Consider the following 25383-nt stretch of genomic DNA (forward strand, 5'->3'; position numbering starts at 1 on the left):
TAGTCTTTATACCGTTGACCCCCAACTAAATGTTCCATGGCAATTATAATACTGATCATCATTCGACCAAGAATCGAAACCTGTTCGACGGATATCCAGAAATAACTCGGACCAGAAATGCAATTTTGAGGAACAGAGATATCCATCTAGTAACGTCACGTTTCAAAGTTATTTGCCTCGCAAAGCTGAGTAAACGGTATGACGATTCTCGTAAGGTGTCAGCTCTGCTCTACCATGCTGAGCGAAGGGGGCACAGGGATTCCAGCAAGGGATTTCAATTTCCAATGGAGATATTTATTTTTGGTAAATACGGGGCGGCAGAGTTCTTCTTCAATTGAATTCATTGTGAACTAAAGATTTCTATCGAACGAGACCACCTCATTACAACCGATAGTTTATAACACTTTTAAGTGGATGGAAAAAACTGTGTGTCCAGCTCGCAAAAATGACCACTTTTGCGGAGAGCTGTCGAGTGAGGCGTCCCTTCCAACCGGTGTGAATCTACTATTTCCTTTTATTTTTTCAACTTATTCCGGAAGCGCATCACTCACTTTCCGTTAATTTGATTGTCAGCCTTTGATAAAACTCAACCTGGAATCCTACCTTTTTTTAAAACAAATAAATGAATCAGTGATGAATAAAAATATATAATATTCACACCTAAACAACTCTCAATTTATTCTGCCGAATTTATAAATTCCTAGCGGCAGAGCACCTATTAAAATCACGTTTTAAACACTCTTTAAAAATGTTCAAAGCTATAAGGAGTCACTTTATTGGTAATCTTTTGAAGTAAAATTTAAGCCCAGCAAGGCCGGATTTACCAACTTGCCGCCCATGGTCCGCCTGAATTTTACCGCCCCCTTATCATTCGTTTTGAAACATCAATAAAAACCATTAAGTGAACGTGCCAAAGGGTGAGGGGTGCATTAGACGCGATCATTCTCGTTGGACACATTATTTGCGAAAACCCTGTCAACACTACTGGCAAAAGTTCACAAAACTTTGCACAAAAGTTAAGTTTCGTATACCTATCTCTGTGTGGACGAGACCTTCCATTTGAAGAAATGAACGAAAAAATTATGAAAGAACAAACATGAATGTGATTTAATAATTCTAACTTCCGCCGCCGCGCCGCGCTGACCGCAATAGGTTTGGCGCAATTCGTAAAGTGTTCCTACAGTCTTGTAGGCGCTTTGCGTTTCACGCCGACCGTTGTTGACCGCACTGTATTTGACGCAATGCGTGAAGTATTCATGCAGTCTTGTAGGCGCTATGCGTTTCACGATGATCGCACTGTGTTTGACGCAATGCGTGAAGTATTCATGCAGTCTTGTAGGCGCTGATATGTGTTACATGCCGACCGCCGCGCCGAGGGTTTCTCCTGTTCATCTCAAGTTCTCGTCGACTAGTCTATCTCATCACTTCATCGACAAGTTCATCATTGCTCTCTGCGCCGCGTCGTTCCAGGCCAAATTGCGTGTTTGTTTTCTCTCTTAACTCGACTAATTAAATGTGCTGTCTCTTGTATCACCGAAATATGACAAAATTAGAAATTACGATACTCTCAGGAAATGAGAGATTTTATCACCAATGATCGTTTGTAATTTTTTCCTGAATCCGATTTTTTTTATACCTATATTTAAAAAAATTGCATTTGCCGCCATGAGCCGCGGCCCATGTGGCCATCTCCTAGATCCGGCCCTGACGCCCAGTAAAATTTAAGCAATAGTTTTTATTGGGGAAATTAAGACCGTTTAACATTTTTTCCTGGCGTTCAAAAACTACGGCGCATCTTTGAAGATTTTGAACCCATTTTTTAGGCATGCGTCGAAGTTTGAAGGCAAATTCAATATTTTCATTCCATTTTTTTACCTTAAAAAAATTATTCATATCTTCACGAGTGTTAATTCGTAACCATCCGTTATGCTTGATAACTAATTCTTACTTTGGTTCTTTTTTCAGCTGGGGAACAGAATGGAGTCATGTCAACGCTGCCGAATAAACCGGTGGAAAAGAGGAACATGGTAAAACACTGCGAACAGAGGCGAAAGTTTCCTGTTCTCTACAAACTTGAATTCCAGGTACGTCATAGCGTAGACTTAGTCTTCGATGGCTTCCCGAACTTTACAAATCAAATGTTCGTTTTCCCTCACAAAGTCGCATCTGAAGCGATCCGAGCCTAAGTTTGTCTGAAGAGGGAACTAATGAACTTTTATTGCTTTCGCCTGGCTCTGACAATGCGAAACTTGAGTAGTAATGAGGCCGGTCGAAGTTATCAAATTTCACTTGCCGTGTTTTTTTTTCTTTTTCTTGTTTTGCGATGAATCCAGGCAAAATGTGATTTAAGGGAAAAGGGAAACCCTCATCTCCCAGATGAAGGAACGTATCTAAATTTCAATGTTGGCAAACTTCTACTTGCAAATTTTATTTTGACTAAAAAGACTGCTGGGAATTTCTTTCTAAAAATTTGACTAATATTGCTTTTAGTCACCCGTAGAAATAGGTTAGAGTATTGATAAAGATTGCTTGTACTTGTAATCTTCAAAAATTTAAACTTCTTTGAAAATTATGCAACTTTGGAATGGAGTTACGCTTTTTTGTCCGGGAAGAGAAAAAATAAAAAATATCATAGCTTACAAGGGTTCATTCTGCACCGTCCGGCGCTCATGATATAGAAAAATTCCAAAATGCATCTCTTCGAGCTGTGAAAGTTGGGAAATGATGAATTACAATTAAATTTGATGTAAACACAGACAAGATTTACTGGCGTTGTTGCCAGCTTTGGGAAAGAGTAATTTTAAACGATTGTAACGTATTTGAACGTATTTATGCTGAAAGGAACTATGTTGCACGCAAGACCTACGCATATCCATAGTTCTTTTTAGCATAAATACGTCCATCTGTGGGTTTGATTACAACTTGAAATGTTAATACGATCTCCTTCAGCGTATTAAAAATGTTCTAATATCGATATTTTCCTCGATTAATTCCAAAATCGATTTCTCAACTCAATCAAGGTTTTTAGCCGTGCGCTGAAATTTGACGTTTTACCTTAAATCCCATTTTCTCTGACTCAATCTTACTGAATGCCTGATATAAAAAAAAGGAAGACATATCGTAACAGCATATTTTGCTTCATATGTTCTCTGCTGCTTTGCATGCAAAAGATAACGCAGCAAGATTCCATTATTTCGCATTTTTTTTTTTTTTTTTTTTTTTAAAAAAAAGGAACAACGTACCCGTCACGCCCTCGCGAATCTTGAATCTTTCTCTCGATACATAAGGGAGTTGCTCTGACAATCCAAGCACTCTCAGCGGTAATGCGAAGATGCAGCATTAGGGGAATCAAATTAAAATATGATGAATGGAGAGATGTTACTGTGCTGACGTGACGAGAATATGGATGGGAAAGGTTTCTTGAGAGGTTGAGCAAAAATGAACGCCGTAAAAAGAAAAGCGAAGGCTTCCCTCTCACTTTTTAACGAAGAAAATGATATAACATGAAACATATTTTGCTATCTTGTATACTTGGAACAATTTTTATACGCACAAAAAATGTAATTGTTGGGGAAAATAATTACATGTCAGTCTGATCGATTCAAAATTATGCGTCTACAAGTCATGTTTTTGATGGGTCATGAGAATTGCAGGATAATAATAGAAATGAATAGTAAATTTTAAAGGAGATCATTTGAAATTCGAGCCGTTTGAAAATAAAATCAAGGAATCCCAAAGAATTGATCAAATACTTCTCTTACATTTAAAAATAATAGTATAAGAATAAACTTAGCTCAGAATGATTCCTCGCTTTTTTCTTTTTTTTTTTTTTTTTTTGCGTAACGCTGTCAGTTATTTGGTATCCCGTCATAAATTTACTTCCACGCGTTGCAAAAATAGAGGTAACTCACTGTTGCGTGGGATCTTTTATTCGAGGCAAAAAAATAAGGGGAGCAATAAATTAGTGCCCGAATATTTCGTCGCTCCTCTGGCGTAAAGGTGTATCTCGATTTCTGTATGAGCCCCAGAAAGCATGGGTTTATATATAAAACAGGGCTCACGTGGATTTCGAGATACGCCATTACGCCAGAGGAGCGACGATTTGTCTAGAATTTGTCGATGTATTTTCCTCCTTCTTTATTTTTAAATTGAGAGAATTCTATTACATAACATCGGAATAATGATGTTTGAAGAAATTGAATGAAAGGTTAGCTCGATGCTGTAAAGAAAGTACAATCGTTGTAAATTGAAAGTTTAGATCAGGTTCCAATGATCGTTTTTCTTCGCTCAGCTAAACTGCGCGTTTACAAGAAATCGTATAACTAAATGAAAAAAAAGAGGAAAAACCAGAATTTTAATGCTGAAGGTTTTCACTGGTATTTACGTAAACAACTATTGTTGTAGGAGAACCTTTCAGTATTTATACTTACCGTCTCGGTCTTCGCTACATGTTCAAACAAGCGTTTTCAATCTGGAAACCTCTCATTCGGGATACTATTCCTTTGTGCGTAAACCCTTTTATTTGATCAAAAGTATGCTCTTCGAGGTTCCTCTTTATTCAAAATTCAAGAGAAAAGGGACCTATTTTACGGAAGCAAAATTCATGTAGGAGCGGTTTATCAAATCGTGTTGAAAAATCGAGTTGGAAAATCGTATTGAAAAACCGAGTTTTAAGACTTCTATAGAGAATAATCTCAAAATAAATTGCGAACGATTTAATGTTTATTTTTACCTAATAAGGGCAACAGGCTCCATGACATTGTAGCGATTTCATCCCATAAATACGTAAAATATGAATTTTAAGTGTTTTTTTAAAGTGAACCTTTTGAACTACAAATTCAAACTACCGTAACTTCGGGTCGGTTCGAAATTTTCGGGTGATTTTGTTCAAAAATGATCGTGAACCACTCTTAATACTCTGGTATCAATATTCAATTTTAAGTTTTTGTGATCGGAGGTCCGTCTTCCCATAGTCGGTCCATAAATACTTGGACGACCAGGGCCGGATTCACCCACTTGCCGCCCGTGGGCCGCCTGTATTTTGCCGCCCCCTTCTCATTCGTTTTGAAACATCAATAAAAACAATCAAGTGAACGTGCAGCGGGGAGGGTTGCATAAGACGCGTTTACTCGTGTTGTACACTTTTTTTGTGAAGCCCTGTCAACATTATCAGCAAAAGTTCACGGAACTTTGCGCGAAAGTTAAGTTCCGTGAACCTATCTCTGTGTGAACAAGGCCTTCCATTTATAAGAAATGAACGAAAAAATTATGAAAGAACAAACTGACCGCACTGTGTTTGACGCAATGCGTAAAGGATTCCTACAGTCAAATGGGCGCTGTGCGTTTCACACCGACCGCTTCTGAACGCACTGTGTTTGACGCAATGCGTGAAGTATTCATGCAGTCTTGTAGGCGCTATGCGCTTCACGCCGGCCGCTGCTAACCCAGAGACTGACCGCACTGTATTTGGCGCAATGCGTGAGATATTCATGAAGACTTGTAGGCGCTATGCGTGTCATGCCGACCGCCACGCCGCTCCGTTCCAGGTTAAATTGCGTGTTTGGTTTCCCTCTTAACTCGGCGAATTAAAGGTGTTGTCTGTATCACCGAAAGACGACAAAATTAGAAATTACCATACTTGTACCCTCAGAAAATGGGAGATTCTGTCGCCTTTTCCAGTTTGTAATTTATTTTCTGAATCCGATTTTTTTCTCTCTTTTTTTGATACCTACATTAAATAAAATGCAAAATTTGCCGCCCCCTAAATTTATCGCCATGGGCCGCGGCCCATGTGGCCATCCCCTTAATCCGGCCCTGTGGACGACATTAAACAAAATCAGCCAAACTAAATTAGGCGTTGCCTGATTTCTGCTCCTACTTTCTTTCTAAGCAAGAGGATGAAGCAAAATTCTGTCTTGAAATTTTTGAGTATACTTTTGATAGTAAATGGAAAATTTACGATAAGTTCCAAGGTATGTCACTCACTTTTCTTGCAGACAAGTAAAACAAGGGAGGAAAGCAGGCAACGTTAAACTAGGCTGATTCCAGATTCTAATTTAATCCATCCAAGAGGGTTAGAAGTCACGCCAAATGAATCAATGAGAACGAAAATACACCAACTCTGTAACTCGAAAATACTTAATTTTCATTGGAGACGGTCAATTTTCACAAAAGTATAATTGAAGTTAGCGCATCTGTTCCAGTTTAGACCTTTCAAGACCTTTAGTACCTGTCCTTCGAAACCAAAAATATTTTTCTTAGACTAACTTCCTCACCTACTGTGCAGTTTTGTGTGGGTCTTATTATTTTCATTTTTTCAAGTTGGTGTGTTTTCGTTCTCACTGATTCAAATAAGTTTACGACTTTTAGACTACGACGAAAGATCGCCTGACGTCACTTTTACAAAATACCACATTTTACTTTATACAGGGTGAGCGAAAAGTCCCCGACCCCCCCTCTAACTTTTGAACGAATTGAGCTAAGGAAATGAAACTTTGGGAATGTTCCTATCTCAAAGGGGACCATCTTTTGAGGGGGTCAAAATTTTGGTCCACCCCTCAGGGGGGGACAGGGGCCCCCAACTTTTTTTTTTCAAATAGCAACCCCTATCTTGTGATACCTCATTCGAAAGAGCATAAAAAACTAAGAATTTTGGCGCAAACCGCAGATCAATATCTCAATTTTTGACCGAGTTATGATAGGTCAAAGGTCAAATTTGACCTATTTTCAAAAAATCATAACTCCGGTTCAAATTATCGTAAAGAAAAAAATAAAACGGGAAAATTTACCAAATTGTGTTCGCTTTTACGTAAAAATTGCAGAAATCACTTCGATTTAATTTTAAGGGGGGGCTCGGACCCCCAAATACGTCAATTCAAAGGTCATTCAATTTTCCTGCGAAATAAGCCAATTTCCTCTGGATTTGCCTCCACATTATCTCAGTAAGGTCAAAATCAGTTCAGCATTACGTTGGCAAGTCCCCAAATTTCGGGAAAAGTTAAAAAAACGAAATTAAAGGTGATTACATTTGACCGTTTAAATTTCGTTTTTTTAACTTTTCCCGAAATTTGGGGACTTGCCAACGTAATGTTGAACTGATTTTGACCTTACTGAGATAATGTGGAGGCAAATCCAGAGGAAATTGGCTTATTTCGCAGGGAAAATTGAATGACCTTTGAATTGACGTATTTGGGGGTCCGAGCCCCCCCTTAAAATTAAATCGAAGTGATTTCTGCAATTTTTACGTAAAAGCGAACACAATTTGGTAAATTTTCCCGTTTTATTTTTTTCTTTACGATAATTTGAACCGGAGTTATGATTTTTTGAAAATAGGTCAAATTTGACCTTTGACCTATCATAACTCGGTCAAAAATTGAGATATTGATCTGCGGTTTGCGCCAAAATTCTTAGTTTTTTATGCTCTTTCGAATGAGGTATCACAAGATAGGGGTTGCTATTTGAAAAAAAAAGTTGGGGGGCCCCTGTCCCCCCCTGAGGGGTGGACCAAAATTTTGACCCCCTCAAAAGATGGTCCCCTTTGAGATAGGAACATTCCCAAAGTTTCATTTCCTTAGCTCAATTCGTTCAAAAGTTAGAGGGGGGATCGGGGACTTTCCGCTCACCCTGTATAAGGTAAATGCAAGAAGCAAGATGGCGGATCTTCTGCCGGTGTCTGAAAGTGCGTAAACTGATTTGGAGCTGACTCTATCGATGTACGCTCTCAGAATGATTCCAATGTCCTTTTGCTTCTGTTTCAGACGGCTGTGAAGGTCGAAACGCACTCTTGTAGACACGCTTGTAAACCAGCGAACGCGCCCAAAAACCAAAACCCCAAATGCATTCCATGTAAGTGCCGCCCACTTTCGCTCCGACCCTCCGCACCAGTAAATTGACCGGCAGTGAAGCCGATGGGTTTTTCACGATGGCAATCGTCTCGATGAATAAGTCGTTACCCCCCTTCCCCATTCCAACCCCCGCCCCATTCCACCCCCTTCACCCCTCCCCGCTCCGACAGCCAACACTTGAGATCCCCCCACATATTTATACTGAGCTACCTCTTGTTCGCCCATCAAACGCGAGCAAACATCTAAACATCCTCGAATTTCGCCTCTGGAAACTAAGTTTGTCGATGCTAAAACGTCACAAGTCCGTTTTCAATGATCCCTGAGCTCCGTGAGAATGCTTATAAATCAGATAACGTGCTTGCGAGGTTTTACTATCTAACGATTCACTGACCGAACGCTCTCGCTGTTGTGATACTTGCCGTCAAAGCAGGATAGGTTTTTGAATTATGTATACTTATGAGGCCTGTCAGTGTAAATATTTTCTATTACTTAAGGTGGGTATACATGGTGTCTTCGAAGCGCTTCCACCTCCTTTAACTATTGGACGACTAAAGCTAGAAACGCATGACTTTGGGAAGTGGAATCGATTGATAGAACTAAGGTGTTGTGGATCTATAGAATTATATCCACAACACCTAGGTTCTATTTATCACTTTCAATACAAAATGGTGTTGTTCAAGTGGAATTCTAAAACTTTGGGAATGATTCTATCTTAAAGGAAATTATCAAATAGGAATGAGGGTCAAGATTTTTAAGCACTGCCTGAGAAAGAAATTAATTTTCTTTGTGCTAACAGATACGTGGATGAAAAGAGGATAAAATTAGGAAAAACGATCGCGAAAATTTCAATATTTCAGCTATTTCTCTCTCGAAATAGCGGCAAGGCAAATGTTCGTAAATATCAAAAGCGTCGAGATACATAAGGTGATTGAAAGGGGCCTTGATTTAACTGAGAATGGACCACTAGACAAGGTACGAATTTAAGCATTCTGATACATGTATCCTTACCAGAATATCACGTAGAACACGATTTGCGCAACGAAAATTACTGAAACCAACTCCTAACGGAGCTATTAACATTTTTATCTCACATTGGTTACGAGGAATTTGAACTGCCCGCTCACAGGAAACTCAAAGCTCTACGTGAGTCAAATCGCGCACTACAACGGTTTCAGCAAGCTTCTCAGACGAGCAATGTTCATTTCCCACCATGTGTTTTTTAAAGCTATATCTAATTTGCTATAGCTGAGCCAAAGTGTTAAGATTGAGGTTGCCAGATTTTTTTATCGCAGAAACGTTCATGATAAACGTTCAGCGCGCGATGTGAATCACGTAGAGCATTGAGTTTTCATGAGCGGGTGGTTTCAATTCACGCACCAAGAATCATTAAATATCCTCGGAAGGAGTTGATTTAATCTTCGTTTTGCGCATCGTGTTTTACGTGAAATTTCGGTGAAGGATTTTGAATCAGAATGCTGAAATTCGTACCTTGTCTAGTGGCTCATTTCATTTTTCATTCTCTCTTTAGTGACGTGCTCCTTCATAGGTGGTGTCCAATTCACAAATTTTTCACTTACCTAACTTTCACAAACCTTTAAAATTTGTGTTAATTTTGCGTGTTATTCGAAGAACATTTCCCATAAAGTTTATGACACAAAACACGCTTCTCTTTAATAAATAAAGAAATGAGAAGTCAGGTTACACGTTGAAGAAATTAAATTACTTAGTCCCTCACGTTTTCCTTTATACTCAAGTAATACTTGCATATTTACCGGCATCTGTCTTTCAGATTTTCAATATAGGCGATGGTTTTCCATTTTCAAAAAGTGATACTCTGACTTCATGGAGCATTAGCTGGGGGTCAATCTGCGTAGCGTAAAGTAGGGAGACACCCGCCCCCTCCTCCGTCAGTTCACGTAGGAAATAATCGATACTGTTTACTTGGTTTCCTCTGATTAAAAGTTATCCGATCCTGTGCTCAAGTGGAGATTTCCAGGGAAGTCTCGTCTCAGGCATTGGACTGATTTAATAATGAAACTGTCTTTGAACCTCTGACTAAATGCAAAGACATGTATCCGGTCCTATTAAAGTCTTACTCTTTCTTCAGTCACTCGAGAGTGTTCGTAATTCAGGGGCCAGCTTTAATTTCATTGATTTTCTCTCTTTTTCAGATGATTATAACAGGGTTGTTCTAGATACTATAGATGATATTCCAGACTCTGATTATATCAACGCATCCTATGTAGATGTAAGTTTGTGTTTCATATATTTCACAACTTGCTTGCAGTTTTCTGTTTATGTTTAATTACAAATATACGTCCGATCAACATAGACTCGCTAAAGTTGTACCGCTATGTTGGTTTTAACGATTACTTTCATCTGTTTTTTTATGTGAACTCCTATCCCCTAAATTAAGATCAAATTTTTTTCATTTCGAATGGCTGTAGTCTTTGTAAAGCAATTTTCCGGTAACTATAGATCTCTTCGATATTGTTGGTTTGCATCAAAGGAGCATTCATCCTTTATGAACATATCGCATCGTCAAATTATTTTATTTTTTTTAATGTCAGAATCCATCAAAATACAGGTGCTGCATTTTCATAATTTTAACTACTTTTACATCCTTCGTCGTCAGAGAAGTATAGCGTCGGTCGCACAGTGCAGTGTCCTTATGGGCGGATGGGAAATAATTCATATCTGATCGAATAATGCACGGAATTCAATGAAATTTTGACAGTGTTAAGAATTCATCATGTTCTTCCTTGTATTAAAGTCAAAGTTTCCAAAATTCCCCAAATGATTGAGTATGGTGTTGCCAAATTTTGCCAAATGTGCCGTTATTTTTCCACTTATTTTAATGACATGAGTACATTATTTTTGTGGGTAAAAGAGAGAAAACCAACCTGAAATCACTACTAATAAGGCTTACGAGGGTATATCTGGCCCTCTCATAACACCTCCATTTTAAATACAGTGTTGCCAACGCGCCTGGAAAAAGCAGTTTTTTTAGCAATAATTCAAGGATTAAAATGTATAGATTCACGCAAGCTCGCTCCAAAAATCGACTGTATACTTACAGATTCTAACGATGCATATTTTATTTTTTAACTCTGGGCCTAACAAAACTAAGGTCTATCCTTTCTTTCATTCCCAATTTCAATGCTGCGTGAAATGAAAGCTGAAAAATTCAAATATACACTATAAAATAATGAGGTTTCCGAGGATCAGCATGAGAAAAAGGACGAACACTTGGATTTGGTCATATTACAAGTCTTTAATAAAAAGGAAAAGGCATTTCAAAAAATAAAAAATTCAGCACAGTAAAACATCACCGAAAATTTACAGCAAACTTAAACTTCACAAGAGACAAGAGAAAAAAGAAAGATAAAAACAAAAAATCCATAAAAATACAAAAAATCCATAAAAAATACACAAAATCCATAAAAAATACACGACATTTTGTCAAATCTTCGTCTGAGACACGTTTGTTTGCGAATAGTTCTGCGGAGTTTCCCCTCAATTGTTGTAACGCACTCCTTTTTCGATGCCCGTGTCCACAAGTCGAAGAGATCTAGTCCAGGCGCCTGGTAGCTAAAAATGAGGCTACCTGGAATTTCGGGTACACAGCGATTTTTTGACCTACTTATGTTTTTTGGGTCGCTGAATCCGAATCTGAAGTTTCCAACCGCGTATCTGGTGAGCATATTCCGCCATTTTGAAAAAATGGCCTAAAAAGGCCTTTTTTGCGGTTTTATTGATATAGCGGCTACGCATGAGAAAAAGTCCCGGATTGAGTTAATGTTTTGAATAGCTGACATAATTTGAAAGAAAATGGTGTGTACATATGCTAGGTTTGCTTAAAAATTGAGGAAGATCCAGCATCGTGAACATCGCGCCCATTCACGTTTTCGCGGCGCACCCGTCAACGCGCGATCCGGCTCGCCGCGGTCAGCCAAGTTCCGAAGCGTTCCAAAGTTCCGAAATCCGAGGTTCCTCAATTTTTGAGCATACTTAGCATATTCATATACCATTTTCTTCCAAATTATTTCAGCTATTCAAAACATTAACTAAATCCGGGACTTTTTCTCATGCGTAGCCGCTATATAAAAAAAAAACCGCGAAAAAAGGCCTTTTTAGGCCATTTTTTCAAAATGGCGGAAAATGCTCACCATATACGCGGTAGGAAACTTCAGATTCGGATTCAGCGACCCCAAAAACATAAAGTAAGCCAAAAAAAATCGCTGTGTACCCAAAATTCCAGGTAGACTTACCAGGCGCCTGGACTAATCAGAGTTTTTCAGAGCGAGACCTTGAGACAGAAAAAACGATATAACTTTATTATTCGCAGCCAGACGCAGATGGGACTTGAAAATTCAGAATCTACAGGAAATTTGCAATCATTATCACTTGTCAGGAAAATAGGTTATTTTTGGTTTTTCTTAAAAACGTCTTTAAAGTTTAAATAAGAGGGAAGAATATTAAATTAGAGTACCATCGAAAAACGTGCTCAAAAGTAATGTTTAGAAGTTGAAAAAATAATTTTTACTGTTAAATCTTAATTAAATAACTTACCAGGAGTGTTTGTAGCCATTTTTATCACCAACCGGACATTTGGTACCGTGTCAATCAGCCTTGATCACTGCTATCACAACACTTGCGCGTCATCGGCTACCAGTCACCGCGCGCGGAGCTTAAATCTCATCACCTCCCCTCACGCCAATTCGATGCAAATCAGTAAACAAACATTGAAAATAATACCACCAATAACCCCATTTTTCGTATATCTCGTTACTTTTTTCATTTTACATGTTCGAAAATTTGACTTATTTCCATTGGACACTGCACTGTGGGTCGTATGGAGTTAATATTACGATTAATGGAGGCACTGGTGAATTAACACCGTTTTTTCAAATTCTGCCCTATTTGTAGTTCTTTCAAGTCGATTTTTCTCGTAACGGTGTGTTTATGTTGGTATTTTTCAGAGTCTCCTGAAACCTAATGCTTACATCGTAACTCAGGGACCAACTGAAACCACTGTCAACGATTTCTGGCGAATGGTTTGGCAGGAGAAAGCTAGTTGTATCGTCATGCTAACAAAAACATTTGATTTTATAAAAGTAAGTTTTGTTTTATTTTATTAATTTATTTTCCAGTCCTTTCCTTCCTCGAAGAATCTAACGATCAAATATTCAACATGACGTATTATATTTGGCGTAAAGTATGCGCAAAAAATAACATCAAGGTTATCAAATGACTTCGAAAACTAATTTCAATTCATACAACTTCATGTAATTTCATTTTTACCCATAAATTCATTCTTTTGTCCTCCTCTTATTATCGAAGAGAAACTATGTAGTGACTCGAATAAAAAAGTTTACATTTTGAAAAAAATTAGAAACTTGCTGGCAACAACCAACACCTCTTAAGATTTGCGAGCAAATTAAATTAAGGTTGAAAGAAAGCACACAAAAAGAAAAGAAAACTAGACATGAAAATGGGAGAGAGTTCCGAAAGTAAAGTTTATGTGAAACTATTTCTAGGTTAAAAAGAAGAGCTCCGAAGGCCCACCCACCCAAGTTGTCTGTATTCTCAGAACCAGTGGGGTGGCATGCTTTTCGATGTAGCGATTGATCTGTCATTTAAACCCATGGAAAAGGATCGATTAATTATTGGGTGTTCGCAAGGAACACCTTAATAATCGATTCTTTACCATAGCTTCAAATGGGGATATTTCGATAATCGCGATCATTCACGCCTCGCCAATGGCACTGAACTAGTCAAATCCTGTGAGTAGGAATATGAGTGTAGCTGTGCTCTGAATCAAAATATCAATGACGTAATTTAGAACGTTGTTGCTTTGAGTATTTTTTTCTTTTTTTTCTCTTTTTTTCAAACGGTGAGTTTGAAGGCAAATTAGAAAAGAGAAACAATTCCAAATCAGTTTTGAATTAGAATATTTGCACAAAATGAAAAATGATGGACAAATTTCCCAGTCCAAGTGCCTATCCGCCTTTCAAGACCTTTCATTTTATTCAAAGTACGTTGAGAATAAAATCCAAGCTAAAACGCAATCAAAAAGAAAACATTTTATTTTCTCTCTCTGGAATAAAAACTGAGTGTCACCACAAATCGTAAATTAATTTGTCCTTTATTGTATGAGGATCCTTATTTTTTCAGGTGATGTGTATGCAGTATTGGCCTTCCGCGAAGGTAAAAAGCGAGAACTACGGCGATCTAAATATATCTGTTCAACATGAAGAAGAGTTAGCAAATTTTCACATTAGGACTATTCGAGTCATTAGGAAAATGGGGACGGTAGGTATCAGCACAGGCTGATTTGGTTGCTATAACATGCGCAGTATATCAATTGGACGTATTTATGCTAAAAGGAACTATGTTACACGCAATCCCTATGCACATAGTTCCTTTTAGCATAAATACGTTCAATTATAAATTGCTGATGGTCTCAACGTGACTTAAAAACTGAAATACTTGAAAACTCGTGAAATACTCGGATTTTTCGTCATATTGACGGGTGTGAAAAATTCATTTTTCACGCGAGTTTTATGAAATATACAATTTTTTTCCTGCAGGTTTATTGGCTTATATTCCATTAGGATCTACATCCGTCTAGACGGTATTCCACTGTCCGTAGGCATCAAAGAATTGGCACATCCATGAGGGCTTTTCAAATTTCCAGGGATTGAGACCGAGTCGAATCTGGTTCTGCAGATCCACTCGTCGATTCCGTGAAAATTTGACGCCACTACCGGGACTCGAATCCGGAAGCTATTATACAATTTTATAAGAATCACCAATAACACCATCAATACACGTACACTGAAAAAGAAGTCTCTTGGGTCCAGAGTCCAAACTCTTGAAAAATTTGACGAGAAAAAATACTATTGATTCAATCGGATTTTTGCTTGAATCGAGAGCCAAGCCTCTTGATTCAAGCAGATTTTCTTTTGATTTAAGTCAAAATATAATTGAATCAAGAGTATTTTTTTCTTGTCCAATTTCTTAAAAGTCTGCATCTATGATCCAAGAGCCTTTTTTTCACTGTAGAATTCGGACTTTGTGTTATATTTTTGTTAACCTACATTGTAGCCACTAGGAATTAAAAATCAATCGACTCATGAGCGACGCTGCTGCCAAATGAGGGGTTTCAAACGTTTTTGCGCCTCAGCCAAGAGCAAATTCCTCGTCGCAAGTAACTGAGATTGTCAAGAACAATTTATCAACAGTTACCGAATGGTAAACAAGCAGGAAGCTCCAACGCATTGGCGTCGGAGAGCGGCTCTGGGGGCAGTAGTTGTAGTCAAGAATGAGGGCCTAGACACATTTTGTCATTGATGTACAATCCGACAACTGTCGATTCATGTTTTGTAACTTAGCAGATTTACGTAGCCGGTGTATAAATGTGTATTGGGCTTTGATATGGCGAATACATGGCATTATCACTTGTTGTATACTTTTAATTTTGAAAGCTCTTTGGAGGTCCGCTTCCTAAAAAATCTCTGGTTGATAAGTCGTTTAGCGAGGCTGCAAAAAATTTGCATTTTTATATCTGAAAGTGTAGGTATTGGTTTTTTGTATAATTGTTTTTTTGGATTGCTGGAAAAGTAACGCATACTTCTATAATTTAGGACTGAGTCAGGGAAATATAAGGTTCGTTAAATAGTAAATATTCCTAGTACCGTGTGACACTATAGTTAACGAAAAGTTTTTGCAACTTGTCAAAGAGGTTGTTGAATGATCTTCGAATAACTTTTGATGAGCTAGAGGTAATGGTTCTATCTGCAGCTCGTGGACTTCTGTACGATATTGTCCAGAATCATCTAAATTTTCAAAAAGTGTCCGCTTGTTCGATACCCAATTTGCTCATTCATGCATACAAGGAGAAGCGCATGAAAGCTTTAGCAGACATTTTGGAGATGAATCAAGAATTAGATGAAGAATTTATGACTTAAATCACGGCACCTTAATCACGGGATGACCTTAATTACGGCAACTATTTATTGTCCATGAGATGCAGATGGTTCCATTTCCCTAGCTCATCAAAAGGTATTCGAAGATCAATTTCATCAGCCACCCGTACGAACCACGTTTCTAGTGACCCGTACTTGCTTCGCACGTATGAAACATACAATCAGAGAAAACAGAATTCATCTTACAATAATCAATAATCAGTAGGACATGAATCGTTGCGATGTATAATACGACATTATAATGCGGCATTACTATTGTAATTCATTTTAATGTTTAGGGGCATTATAAATCATTATTGCCACGTCGGAATGAAATGTTGTAGACTGAATTGAAAAGCATGTTGGCAAAATTTATTATAAAAATAGTATAACATGTAGGTACATAACATAAAGGTAATACAAATTAAATGATTAGAGCGTGTATATTTCATTACATTATAGGTATATTACAATTATTTTTGTCATTGTTGGAAATTTTGATAGTTTGAATTTTGATAGTTGATAGTTGATAGTTTGAGAGTTGAAAATTTGGTTATTTTATTTAGTTAAGGTGATTCGATAGACGCCATATTTTGTGTCAGAATGGCATGCGACATTTCCCATCAATTGGTTCCATTTTTTCATTTACTCATCATTTTTCTCCAATTTTAAGTTTCGCAATTCTGTTTTCACGAGACTAAAGCACTCACTTATCAATTTGTATATTTATATTGAGTTAAGGGTAGAGACGTATTCCTCACCGGAATTGAGGAATGGAGGTGTTACAGTATGTCCGGCATTAGGTTCCATTTCGACATCAGCGACGATCAACGCTGCGATACTGGAAGCCAGTCTTCCGATATTAAATCCCTAGCGGGGAAGAAAAAAAATGCCTAGATTTCGCTAAAAATCCCTAAATCCCCAGATTTGCTCAAATATACTTAAAAAATCCCTAGATTTTGCAAAAAGCGCCATTTTTTTATGAAGAATCATGATGTCATTCGATGTAGCGATTTGCAATATTTAAATCTGATTGGCTCGTTTGAATTTTGGCGCTCTCTGAAAGCAGTGCTAATCCAGACCAATAAAATGAAAGAATATTAGTTGATTTCTTATTATTAACAGGTTGAATGCAGTTGAATGTCAAGTACATCGAAGGACGCAATCGTTTTAATTTCCGGCTTATTTGCGGGGAAAATAGTGTTGCCAAAAAGGCCTACAAAATATAGATGAAAAAATGTTTTCGATTGTCGAAGCTATAATTGAGGTTAAAAAGTTGATTTTTGGTAACTTTACCTCATCAAAAAAAAATCCCTAGATTTCCTGAAAAATCCCTAAATCCCTGGAAATTCCGGAAAATCCCTAAATCTAGGGATAAACCCTTAGACATCGGATGGCTGTTGGAAGCATTAGAGTCAACATTTGAAACGCTGCTGCAGAATTTGCCGGGAGTATAATCGAGTGTTGAAAGTCAGTAGAATTGAACAATGTAATAATTGCTTTCCGAAATAAGCGTTATAATAAAAAAACAACGAATCTGAACTGTTAATACTGGAACACACCTTCTGTAAATGTACCTTGCGAGAGATAAGTAAAAAAATAGATGTACTGGAGGAGAAGTGCTTCTCCACAGAGTTTGAAGAAGGAAAAAAAATGCCCAAATTTACTTACTTCAGCATTTTCGGCAAAATCACTGCAATTTCCGAACCTTTTTCTGGCCAGGGGCCAAAATTAAATGATTATGAAGGGCCACTTAGATGTTGTAGATAAAAATAGGACTGTTGAAAAAGTCGCCGTTTTCAATAAATATGTTCCCGGAATGGAAGAGTTAGGTTAAAAAATTTAGAGTTAAAAAATTCCCATGAGCCGAGTGCCGTAGGTTAAGGGCCCGTTCGCCAAAACTAATCGGAACTGTATGAATGAATTGCTCCTTTTAAAAATCAAAACAATATCGAATTGCGATATATTACACAGTTAAGATAGGGCTATGTCCTGTCGTAAGCGGCGACATACAGTCGATATCATTTCAATAATCGCCCCAATGGCCACGATAGTTGTTAGACGTTTACGGTTTCCCTGGTAACCTTTGTTTGCTATCAGCTGATATCGAGTAAATGACTAGGAAGCTCCAACCCAGTGGTTAAAGCTTCCTTAACCGCGAAAACTTTAAAATTCAAATTTTCAAATTTTGAACGTAAAGTACATTTTTTCCATCACGAGATAAAAGCACAAACAAGTTTTGAATTGTTGACTGTATCACCATGATTCCAAAAATACAATACACAACATAGCATTGACTAACAATAAAACAGTATGCAATAAAATAAAGTCATGACAAGGAACATAGCCGAAAATGGCGCCGATTCCCATCAACCAACGCGCGGTCTCTACAATGTAACATGCTGCATTGATACTCCCCAGCTGGGACCGTCCGGAATAGCAGCTCTAGTGCAAGCACCAGAGCCGCTAAAATCTAGTGTAATGCAGCAGAGAGTTTTTATAATAATATTAGACTTGGATGTTCAATATGTCTTCGAGAGTAGTTTGTGTTTACTAAAAGATATCGATAGACCAAGCGGCCAAAGCCAAGGGTTACAGTTAGATTAAATATTCGTGTTAGAAATTTTAGACCCATATACACTAAAGTATCCACAAAAATGTGACCAGGTATCCTCGGACCGGACTAGTCAATTATTCATTCTTGGATCCGAGCGGAAAACAAGAGGCCGTAAAAAGCGCCTTCAAAATGGAGTGATACAAATGGGTATGCAAATTTAATACATGACGTATTGCAGCGGAGCTTAACGCTCTCAGCAGATTCTGGCCCGAAGCCAATACATCGTTGGGATCACGGTTTCAAATCCGGAAGAATGTTTGTTCCGGTTTCTGTTATATAGTTTTCAGAGATAGTGCGATCGTTTCTGCTACATCTGAAAACGGGAGAGGTTTCTCTTAGTATACGGCTTGTCGGAGTTCTTCCACTGTGTGTTTTTGATTGATTTTATACATGAAAAGGGTGGAAAATAATTTAAAATATTAATATTAAGTATCGCACAAAGTAAATGAAGTGAAATAAAAAAAATAAAAAAAACTAAATAATACTACTCACTATTTCGAGTAAATAAAGTATGTGAACGTACATTTTTAACGGTTTTAAGTTGAAGTTGATATCATTTACAAAAACAGGAATATACGGGCCGTATTTCAGAAACTGTGATTTGCTAAATAGCTCAACCTGTTTAATTAAATATCCTGAATGAGAATGTTAATTCAGTTGATTTTTTTACTGGTAAAAGTAGTTCAAAATTCAGATATCATAATAAGGGTAGATGCATGCCGGTATTGCCGGTTTTGGTGCGTTTAAATTATCGGGATATTCGATCTAACTTTGGGAGTTTTACAAATTATAACCTGTAATTTTCGTTGTAAATCTTAAGAGCCTTAAAGTATGAACTTTAAGACTCAGCTTGGGGATTTAATGTAGTTTTGACTAAGAGTGGTATGCAAAGATGCATCGTCCTGTTTTGAAGGCGCTTTATAAGTCCCAGGTGTTCCGTCTGTTCCGTACTATCACGAGAATGTATTTCAAAAGGAAAATAAAACATTTTGAATCCAGTTCAATGTCAATAAGGCGGTTTTAACCAGAAGTATCTTAAATGCATATATATCACGCTGCCTAATTTATTACCAAAAAAACTACTTGAGACTTTCATCAATACAAAAGTAAAGTTTGAGGATTCCATTCAGCCTATTATTATGCCACGATTCATACCGTAATACACGAACTTTTTTATTATTCGCGATAGAAAAGAATTAAACATGTGAGGAACTTAGGCAACTTGAAATGAAATTAAGCATATTCACGCCAAATTCATCCAATTCTCGTGTCATTCTGAATTATACAAATGGTTTAGATTTATTTTTTAAAACGACGCATATTTGAATGAACTCAAGGCAGTGGGACATGCAAACACTCAGCCTAAAGTTCTAAGTCGTATATTATCGTCAATAATTGTATACAAGTAGAACAAATATTAAATAAGTAGTGTACAGTGGAAGCACAAAGTGAATGTAGCGCTATTCCTAATGCATTCGAGGGTGCAATCATACCGTAATTATTTCCTCAGCTTGGTGCGCCTTCAACTTTCGTGATACTTCGAGCACCACTCCGGAGTTAGTTTAGTTGCGTGACCTAACCGAACCCAGCACAGCGTGAATATAGCGCTATTCCTAATGCATTCGAGGGTGCGCTTGACGAGATGTGCGTCTCAGCTTGGTGCGCCTTCAATTTTAATTTTTTTTTTTTAGTGATACTTCAAGTACCACTTCATGTACACATCTGTCACATTTGTCTTATCTGTCCACAGCCTGAAGAGGAGGAGAGGAAACTTCTTCAATTCCATTACACAGAGTGGCCTTGTCATACGTGCCCTTTCTCAAATGCAATTTTAGAATTCCGTAGGAGAATGCGAGCCGTAGTCGGATCGTACAAAACTCACCAAGAGGGACCAATAGTAGTTCATTGCAAGTATGTTATACGTATTCATAAGTGCTTATATTTTGTAGTGTCAGGTATTCACATGAGTAACTTAATTTCTTCAACTGGATAAGGTAGATTCTTAATTGGACTGTATTTTGCAATTTGAAACTATAAATTCTGGCTCTTCTGGAAAAACACTTATGTGCATAGGGAAACTAATGGCACATAAGTTGTTTTTAAACCGGGCTAGAATTTGCAGCTCCAAATTGCAAAATGTAGTCCAATTTTACATTTCTGAGAGCCATGCTGCTGGTGAAAATGCGCCAAGCGTCCAGCCGACGCACGAACTAGGGGCTTCAAAGAGGCTTTATCAATGGGACTGTTGATTGTTGCCTTTCAAAGATCGTCGGGCCAACGATTCTTGAAGGTAACCGATGTGTTTGGACACTTCACAAATCAATTCTTGAAATTTTCATGGAATCTCGTGCAGAAATGGCTCAGAAATTGAAGAATTGGATCCAGTTTGAGAGCCCCAGTTTGAATGTGGGCTGGACACTTCAGAAAGAATTCGAAAATTCCTCCGATTGTGATTCAATGCCTGACCTCAGCCACCTCGTGGGCCAGTTTTCGATATTGTAGCCTTTCCGTTGTACTTCATATTTCATTTCCTGAGGTTCTTAAATTCAATTATGGACTTGAGCTGAAAACACATTTTTGGGCGATTAGACACTTACGCAGGTCCCGTAAGGTATGAATGCGTGCTGCTAAAAAGCTAAATATTTGTTTAAACTCACAACTTTTAACATAATTTGACGTTATTAGCACAGCTTTCCCCCAAAAAATTTCAAGAATATTATTTTCTCAATATAGCCACTTTTGCAACTGTAATCAGTCATACCAATTGCAAATCGCGTTTTTCGCCGATTGAGGTGGCACGTGAAGCGGAAAGACTTGCTGCTTGGATATACAAATTTATCCAAGGGCACAACTTTTTGCGTCTTTTCACGTGATTAGATTCGTACCTTAAAAAACTGATCATGCTCTGCCACATGAGAGATCGCCAAGACGGTAAAATTCAAGTATCACCTGAGAGACTTGAACGCAGCGCAGAAAAGAAGGCGTAACGGCCAATGCGAGATGATTGACGCGTGGAGCCCTCAATTTTTTGTATCAGTTCGAAAGGTTGTTTGCATACGTAGGTTAAGCTCTCTGAAGTCTTTCTTTGGGCGCAGAATGAAAAAAAAAGAGAGTGAGAAAGAAAAAAAGCTTGCAGACGCGTTAAAACTGAACAAGTATATCACAAAATACACAGATTGCGCGTTAATGAGTGGATCTGAGACTTTTAATGAGTCCGACGTGACTTTTGTGTTAATTTACTGGTTAGTAAATTAACTTGGCTGCATCTCTCGCGTGTAGCGGACCCAAAGATTAAGGGATAGAATGATGCCACTACTATGGAGTGCCACGCGCATTCTGAGGAGCGCGAGTGGCCTACACTGTAAATTGAAGGCGACTCTATCCGAATTTACTTTGCAAGAAGGAATAAGTATATCTTAGAGCGTTGAATTCAATCTGTAACTTGTATGTTTCATTGACTTTCTTGGCTGATATACGTAAACAGTGGATCAAAGAGGCTTATAAATAATAATTAACAATAAGCACACATCGGCCTTAAATCATTTTTCAGTTGTGAAATATGATTCCAAATTATTCATGAATTTGTTTCTGAATTTTAGTGATGGCGGAGGACGATCAGGCGTTTATTTATCCATCGATGCAAATATAGAATTAATGGAGGAGGAAGACTCTTTCAATATTTATGGATATTTAAAAATGCTCAGACAATCTCGCAAAGGAATGATTGAAACTTTGGTAAGTACTTCTTTTCGACTTAAGAGTGATACATCAGAATTAGTGAAGCTGAAAAATACATTTCTGTAGATGAAAAAATTCTAAAAATAATCCTTAACTTTATCGCGATTTGACGGAAATGTTGGTGCAGCTTTGCTGAAATTTAATTCTGATGCGTCACGTTATAATACATGTAAAATATTACATGATTTTTTTCTCCGTTGAAAATATCGCTGAACAACATCCCTCCCCCATCCATGAGTCTTGCGTTTGGAGAGAGTATTCTAAGGAATTCAGACTCTTTTTGTTGCAAAAAATTATTTTCCTTGAGAAAAAATAACACATCAATTGATGGAATTAAAATGCATCCTCTAAAAATTTTCCGTACAAGAATGAATTGAAATTCTTCCGTCCATCTCAAACGAGCAGAACTGGACTTTATTTTACGACGAGGAATTACTGTTTCAAGCTCGTCCATGAAAGTATGCATCTTTGTAGAATAACTAATCGCACATACTTTGATTGTAATTTGAGTCATGATTCATATATCGTAGTTCCTTAATGCAAATTGTAATTTCATCCCTCCGTTCCGAAATCAGATGGTTCCATTCTGCTAAACGCCGTCTAAAACGATTTCTTGAGCTGAGATTTTGAAGCTAAGATTTTAATTTTCTCATTTGTATTTTTGCAGGACCAATATAAATTTGTATATGATACCTTAGAAGAATACGTAGTTTGCGGCGTCTCGTGGTTTCCAGTAAAGGAGCTATCTCAACGCCTGAAACAAAAATCTATGAAAAACCCCCTAACCAAATTGAATGACTATCAAAGGGAGTATCAGGTAACCACACCAGCTAGCTAACATCAATTTTGCAAGTAAAACTATTGGCAAAGAGACTTGGCAACCCCAATACGTCTTCAACGTTATTTGTTTAATTTTATCATTGGAAAATATATCGATAGAAAACTTATCGATAAAGAGAGAGACTTAAGCAAATTTAGCCCATACCGTAAAATAATATATTCAGACTGATGAAGTGCATTTCATTATTTGAGATTTTCAGTATTTCCGAGGATTTATTATGAATTCATTTTATGTTTAACATTTGTTTCATACTTTAGGCTCAGTCATATAGCCTTTGTTTCCGTTTGCTGATCTAAAAAATTTACGCAATGATATTTTTAAAAAAATTCCTAGGGAATACTAAGAAACTCAGTGGAAAAATTACAGATACCTAGTATGCATGTATACAAATAATTTAATTGAAAATTATCAGATCATTTTATTCACACTAAAGTAAGTAACTGGGATATGCGGCGAGTCAACTTGTGTTCATTTGATACTGAGCATTAATTCTTCCTATAATAAACCTTTTTACTCTCAATTTTAGAGACTTACACCGGCAAAAATAGTCATGTTTCGTTTTGGTGTGCAGTTATTTTTAATGTAAAATATGTTTGAACGGGCGGAAGAAGACTATTTTCTACGCCGTATGGCGCGTTAATCTCTTTGATTCAATTTGTTCGAACCCCAAGGGTCATATGTGCAAGAATCAGTATTTCCGCACTGATTATTCAATATATTATCTTCAATTAATGTACATTCGCTAAGAATGACTTTTTTCCTTTAATTTTAGTAATCATATTTGTCGTGTTCATCTAACAATCCATTTTTATCTCATTAGCAAATATGTAAGATGACTCCGAGGTTCACAATAGGAGACTGTGCAGGAGGACATCGTGCCGACAATAGGGAGAAAAACCGAGATGTTTTAATCGTTCCACGTGAGTTTTCACTTCATATCATTAGATTTAGAGCTACTTTCAATTAATCGTTGATTTATACCAAAGTTACAACTCATTCATAAAGCTCATTCATACATATTGAAAAGAAACAGTTTTTCAACCTGTTGAAAGAAATGTTTATTAAACAATTTTCAAATGATATGGATGTACCAGAACGTAAAGCTCAAGTAACAAATTCATTACTGATCACGTATAATTGGATTCTAAATATTTATGATTTTGTGGCTAAAACTATAGTAAAATGAGTTATGACTGATTAAAAACTATATTTTTCACTCAATTTAATGCCTTAGATCGTGTTATACGAATAATAAAAGAAACCCGCTTGAAAGGGTCACTTCAGGTGGAGGTGGACGGGAGATATAACTCATTTAATCCTCCATCGATCAAATTGTTTTATTCTCACGGCTGGTGTTGAGAGTTGGATTTACACATCAGAAATTGCAGTCATGTGACGCCATGAAAAACAAGCGATAAACTTTTTTTTTAAATATACTTAATAATTTTTGTTTTGTGTTTATATTTTTTGGCATACATTCATTTGTCTAAGGATTGAAATTTGTGAAGTCACAATCTGATATAAACTGTTTTTTGTTGAATGAACCATCCATGACGTTTCTGTTTCAGCGGATAATTTTAGACCGTACTTAACGTCATTCCAAGGAAATAATTACACGGACTATATAAATGCAGTTTTTGTAGATGTAAGTATTAAAAGGTGAACTTTTCGTTCGCAACAGTATTAGAAGGCATCCACACTAGTCTACAGCTGCAGCTGTTTGTCCACCCACTGCATCGCACGTTGCACATTCCTGGACTTTCAACTTAAAAATTAAGAATACACATTACAGATGTTGTATTTAACAATGTAATTTTAATTGGAAAAACGCTGGACATGATTAACACATTCTAGTCACCAGAATACATTTCCTCGTAATTGATATTGCTTTAAAAATAACCATGTAGGTATAATTCATCAATAATGAAAGATAATGGGACCCATCTATTTGACATAGACAGAATACAACGCTCGTTCAATGCGTGTGGAAAAAACGACTCAGCGGCTGGGTTTTAGGAGGACTTTACCCAGATATTGGGAAAATACCAGCCCTACTTCTGCGAGATTAAATACTAATCTGGGCACGGCTGGTACCCACGCAAAATCCAGGCGATGCCAACACCTCTCTTGTGATTACTGAATTGTTTATTTCGTGCATTTATGGTTTGCCTCATCCGCATTATTTTTCAGAAAAATTACTTAAAACATAAGGATATAAAGAGAAAATTACGGTAATTTATTTTTATCTGTGTGTTATACTGAAATGGCGGAATAGCGATTCCCTTACATGGTAAACTATAGTTGGATCAAAAACTTCTCTATTCTGTAAGTCCTCTCACCAATAACTCTTTCTTTCATTCAGACTCAAAATTC

At 37.3% G+C, this 25383-nt stretch overlaps 1 protein-coding gene across 3 annotated transcripts in view; it reads left to right on the forward strand.

Moving 5' to 3' along the window:
• Positions 1–25383, forward strand: part of Ptp36E (protein tyrosine phosphatase 36E) — an 89358-nt gene that overhangs the window by 56036 nt on the left and 7939 nt on the right. For all 3 annotated transcript variants that reach the window (XM_019058887.2, XM_019058888.2, XM_072300309.1), the window contains exons 2-11: positions 1966–2084; positions 7758–7845; positions 10016–10092; positions 12827–12961; positions 14022–14159; positions 20182–20342; positions 22031–22166; positions 22837–22986; positions 23831–23930; positions 24579–24655. In XM_019058887.2, the coding sequence (XP_018914432.1) occupies positions 1966–2084; positions 7758–7845; positions 10016–10092; positions 12827–12961; positions 14022–14159; positions 20182–20342; positions 22031–22166; positions 22837–22986; positions 23831–23930; positions 24579–24655 (1181 nt within the window). The remainder of the gene's footprint in view (positions 1–1965; positions 2085–7757; positions 7846–10015; positions 10093–12826; positions 12962–14021; positions 14160–20181; positions 20343–22030; positions 22167–22836; positions 22987–23830; positions 23931–24578; positions 24656–25383) is intronic.

This window comes from Bemisia tabaci, chromosome 5 (assembly GCF_918797505.1).
Source record: "Bemisia tabaci chromosome 5, PGI_BMITA_v3".
Taxonomy (NCBI): domain Eukaryota; kingdom Metazoa; phylum Arthropoda; class Insecta; order Hemiptera; family Aleyrodidae; genus Bemisia; species Bemisia tabaci.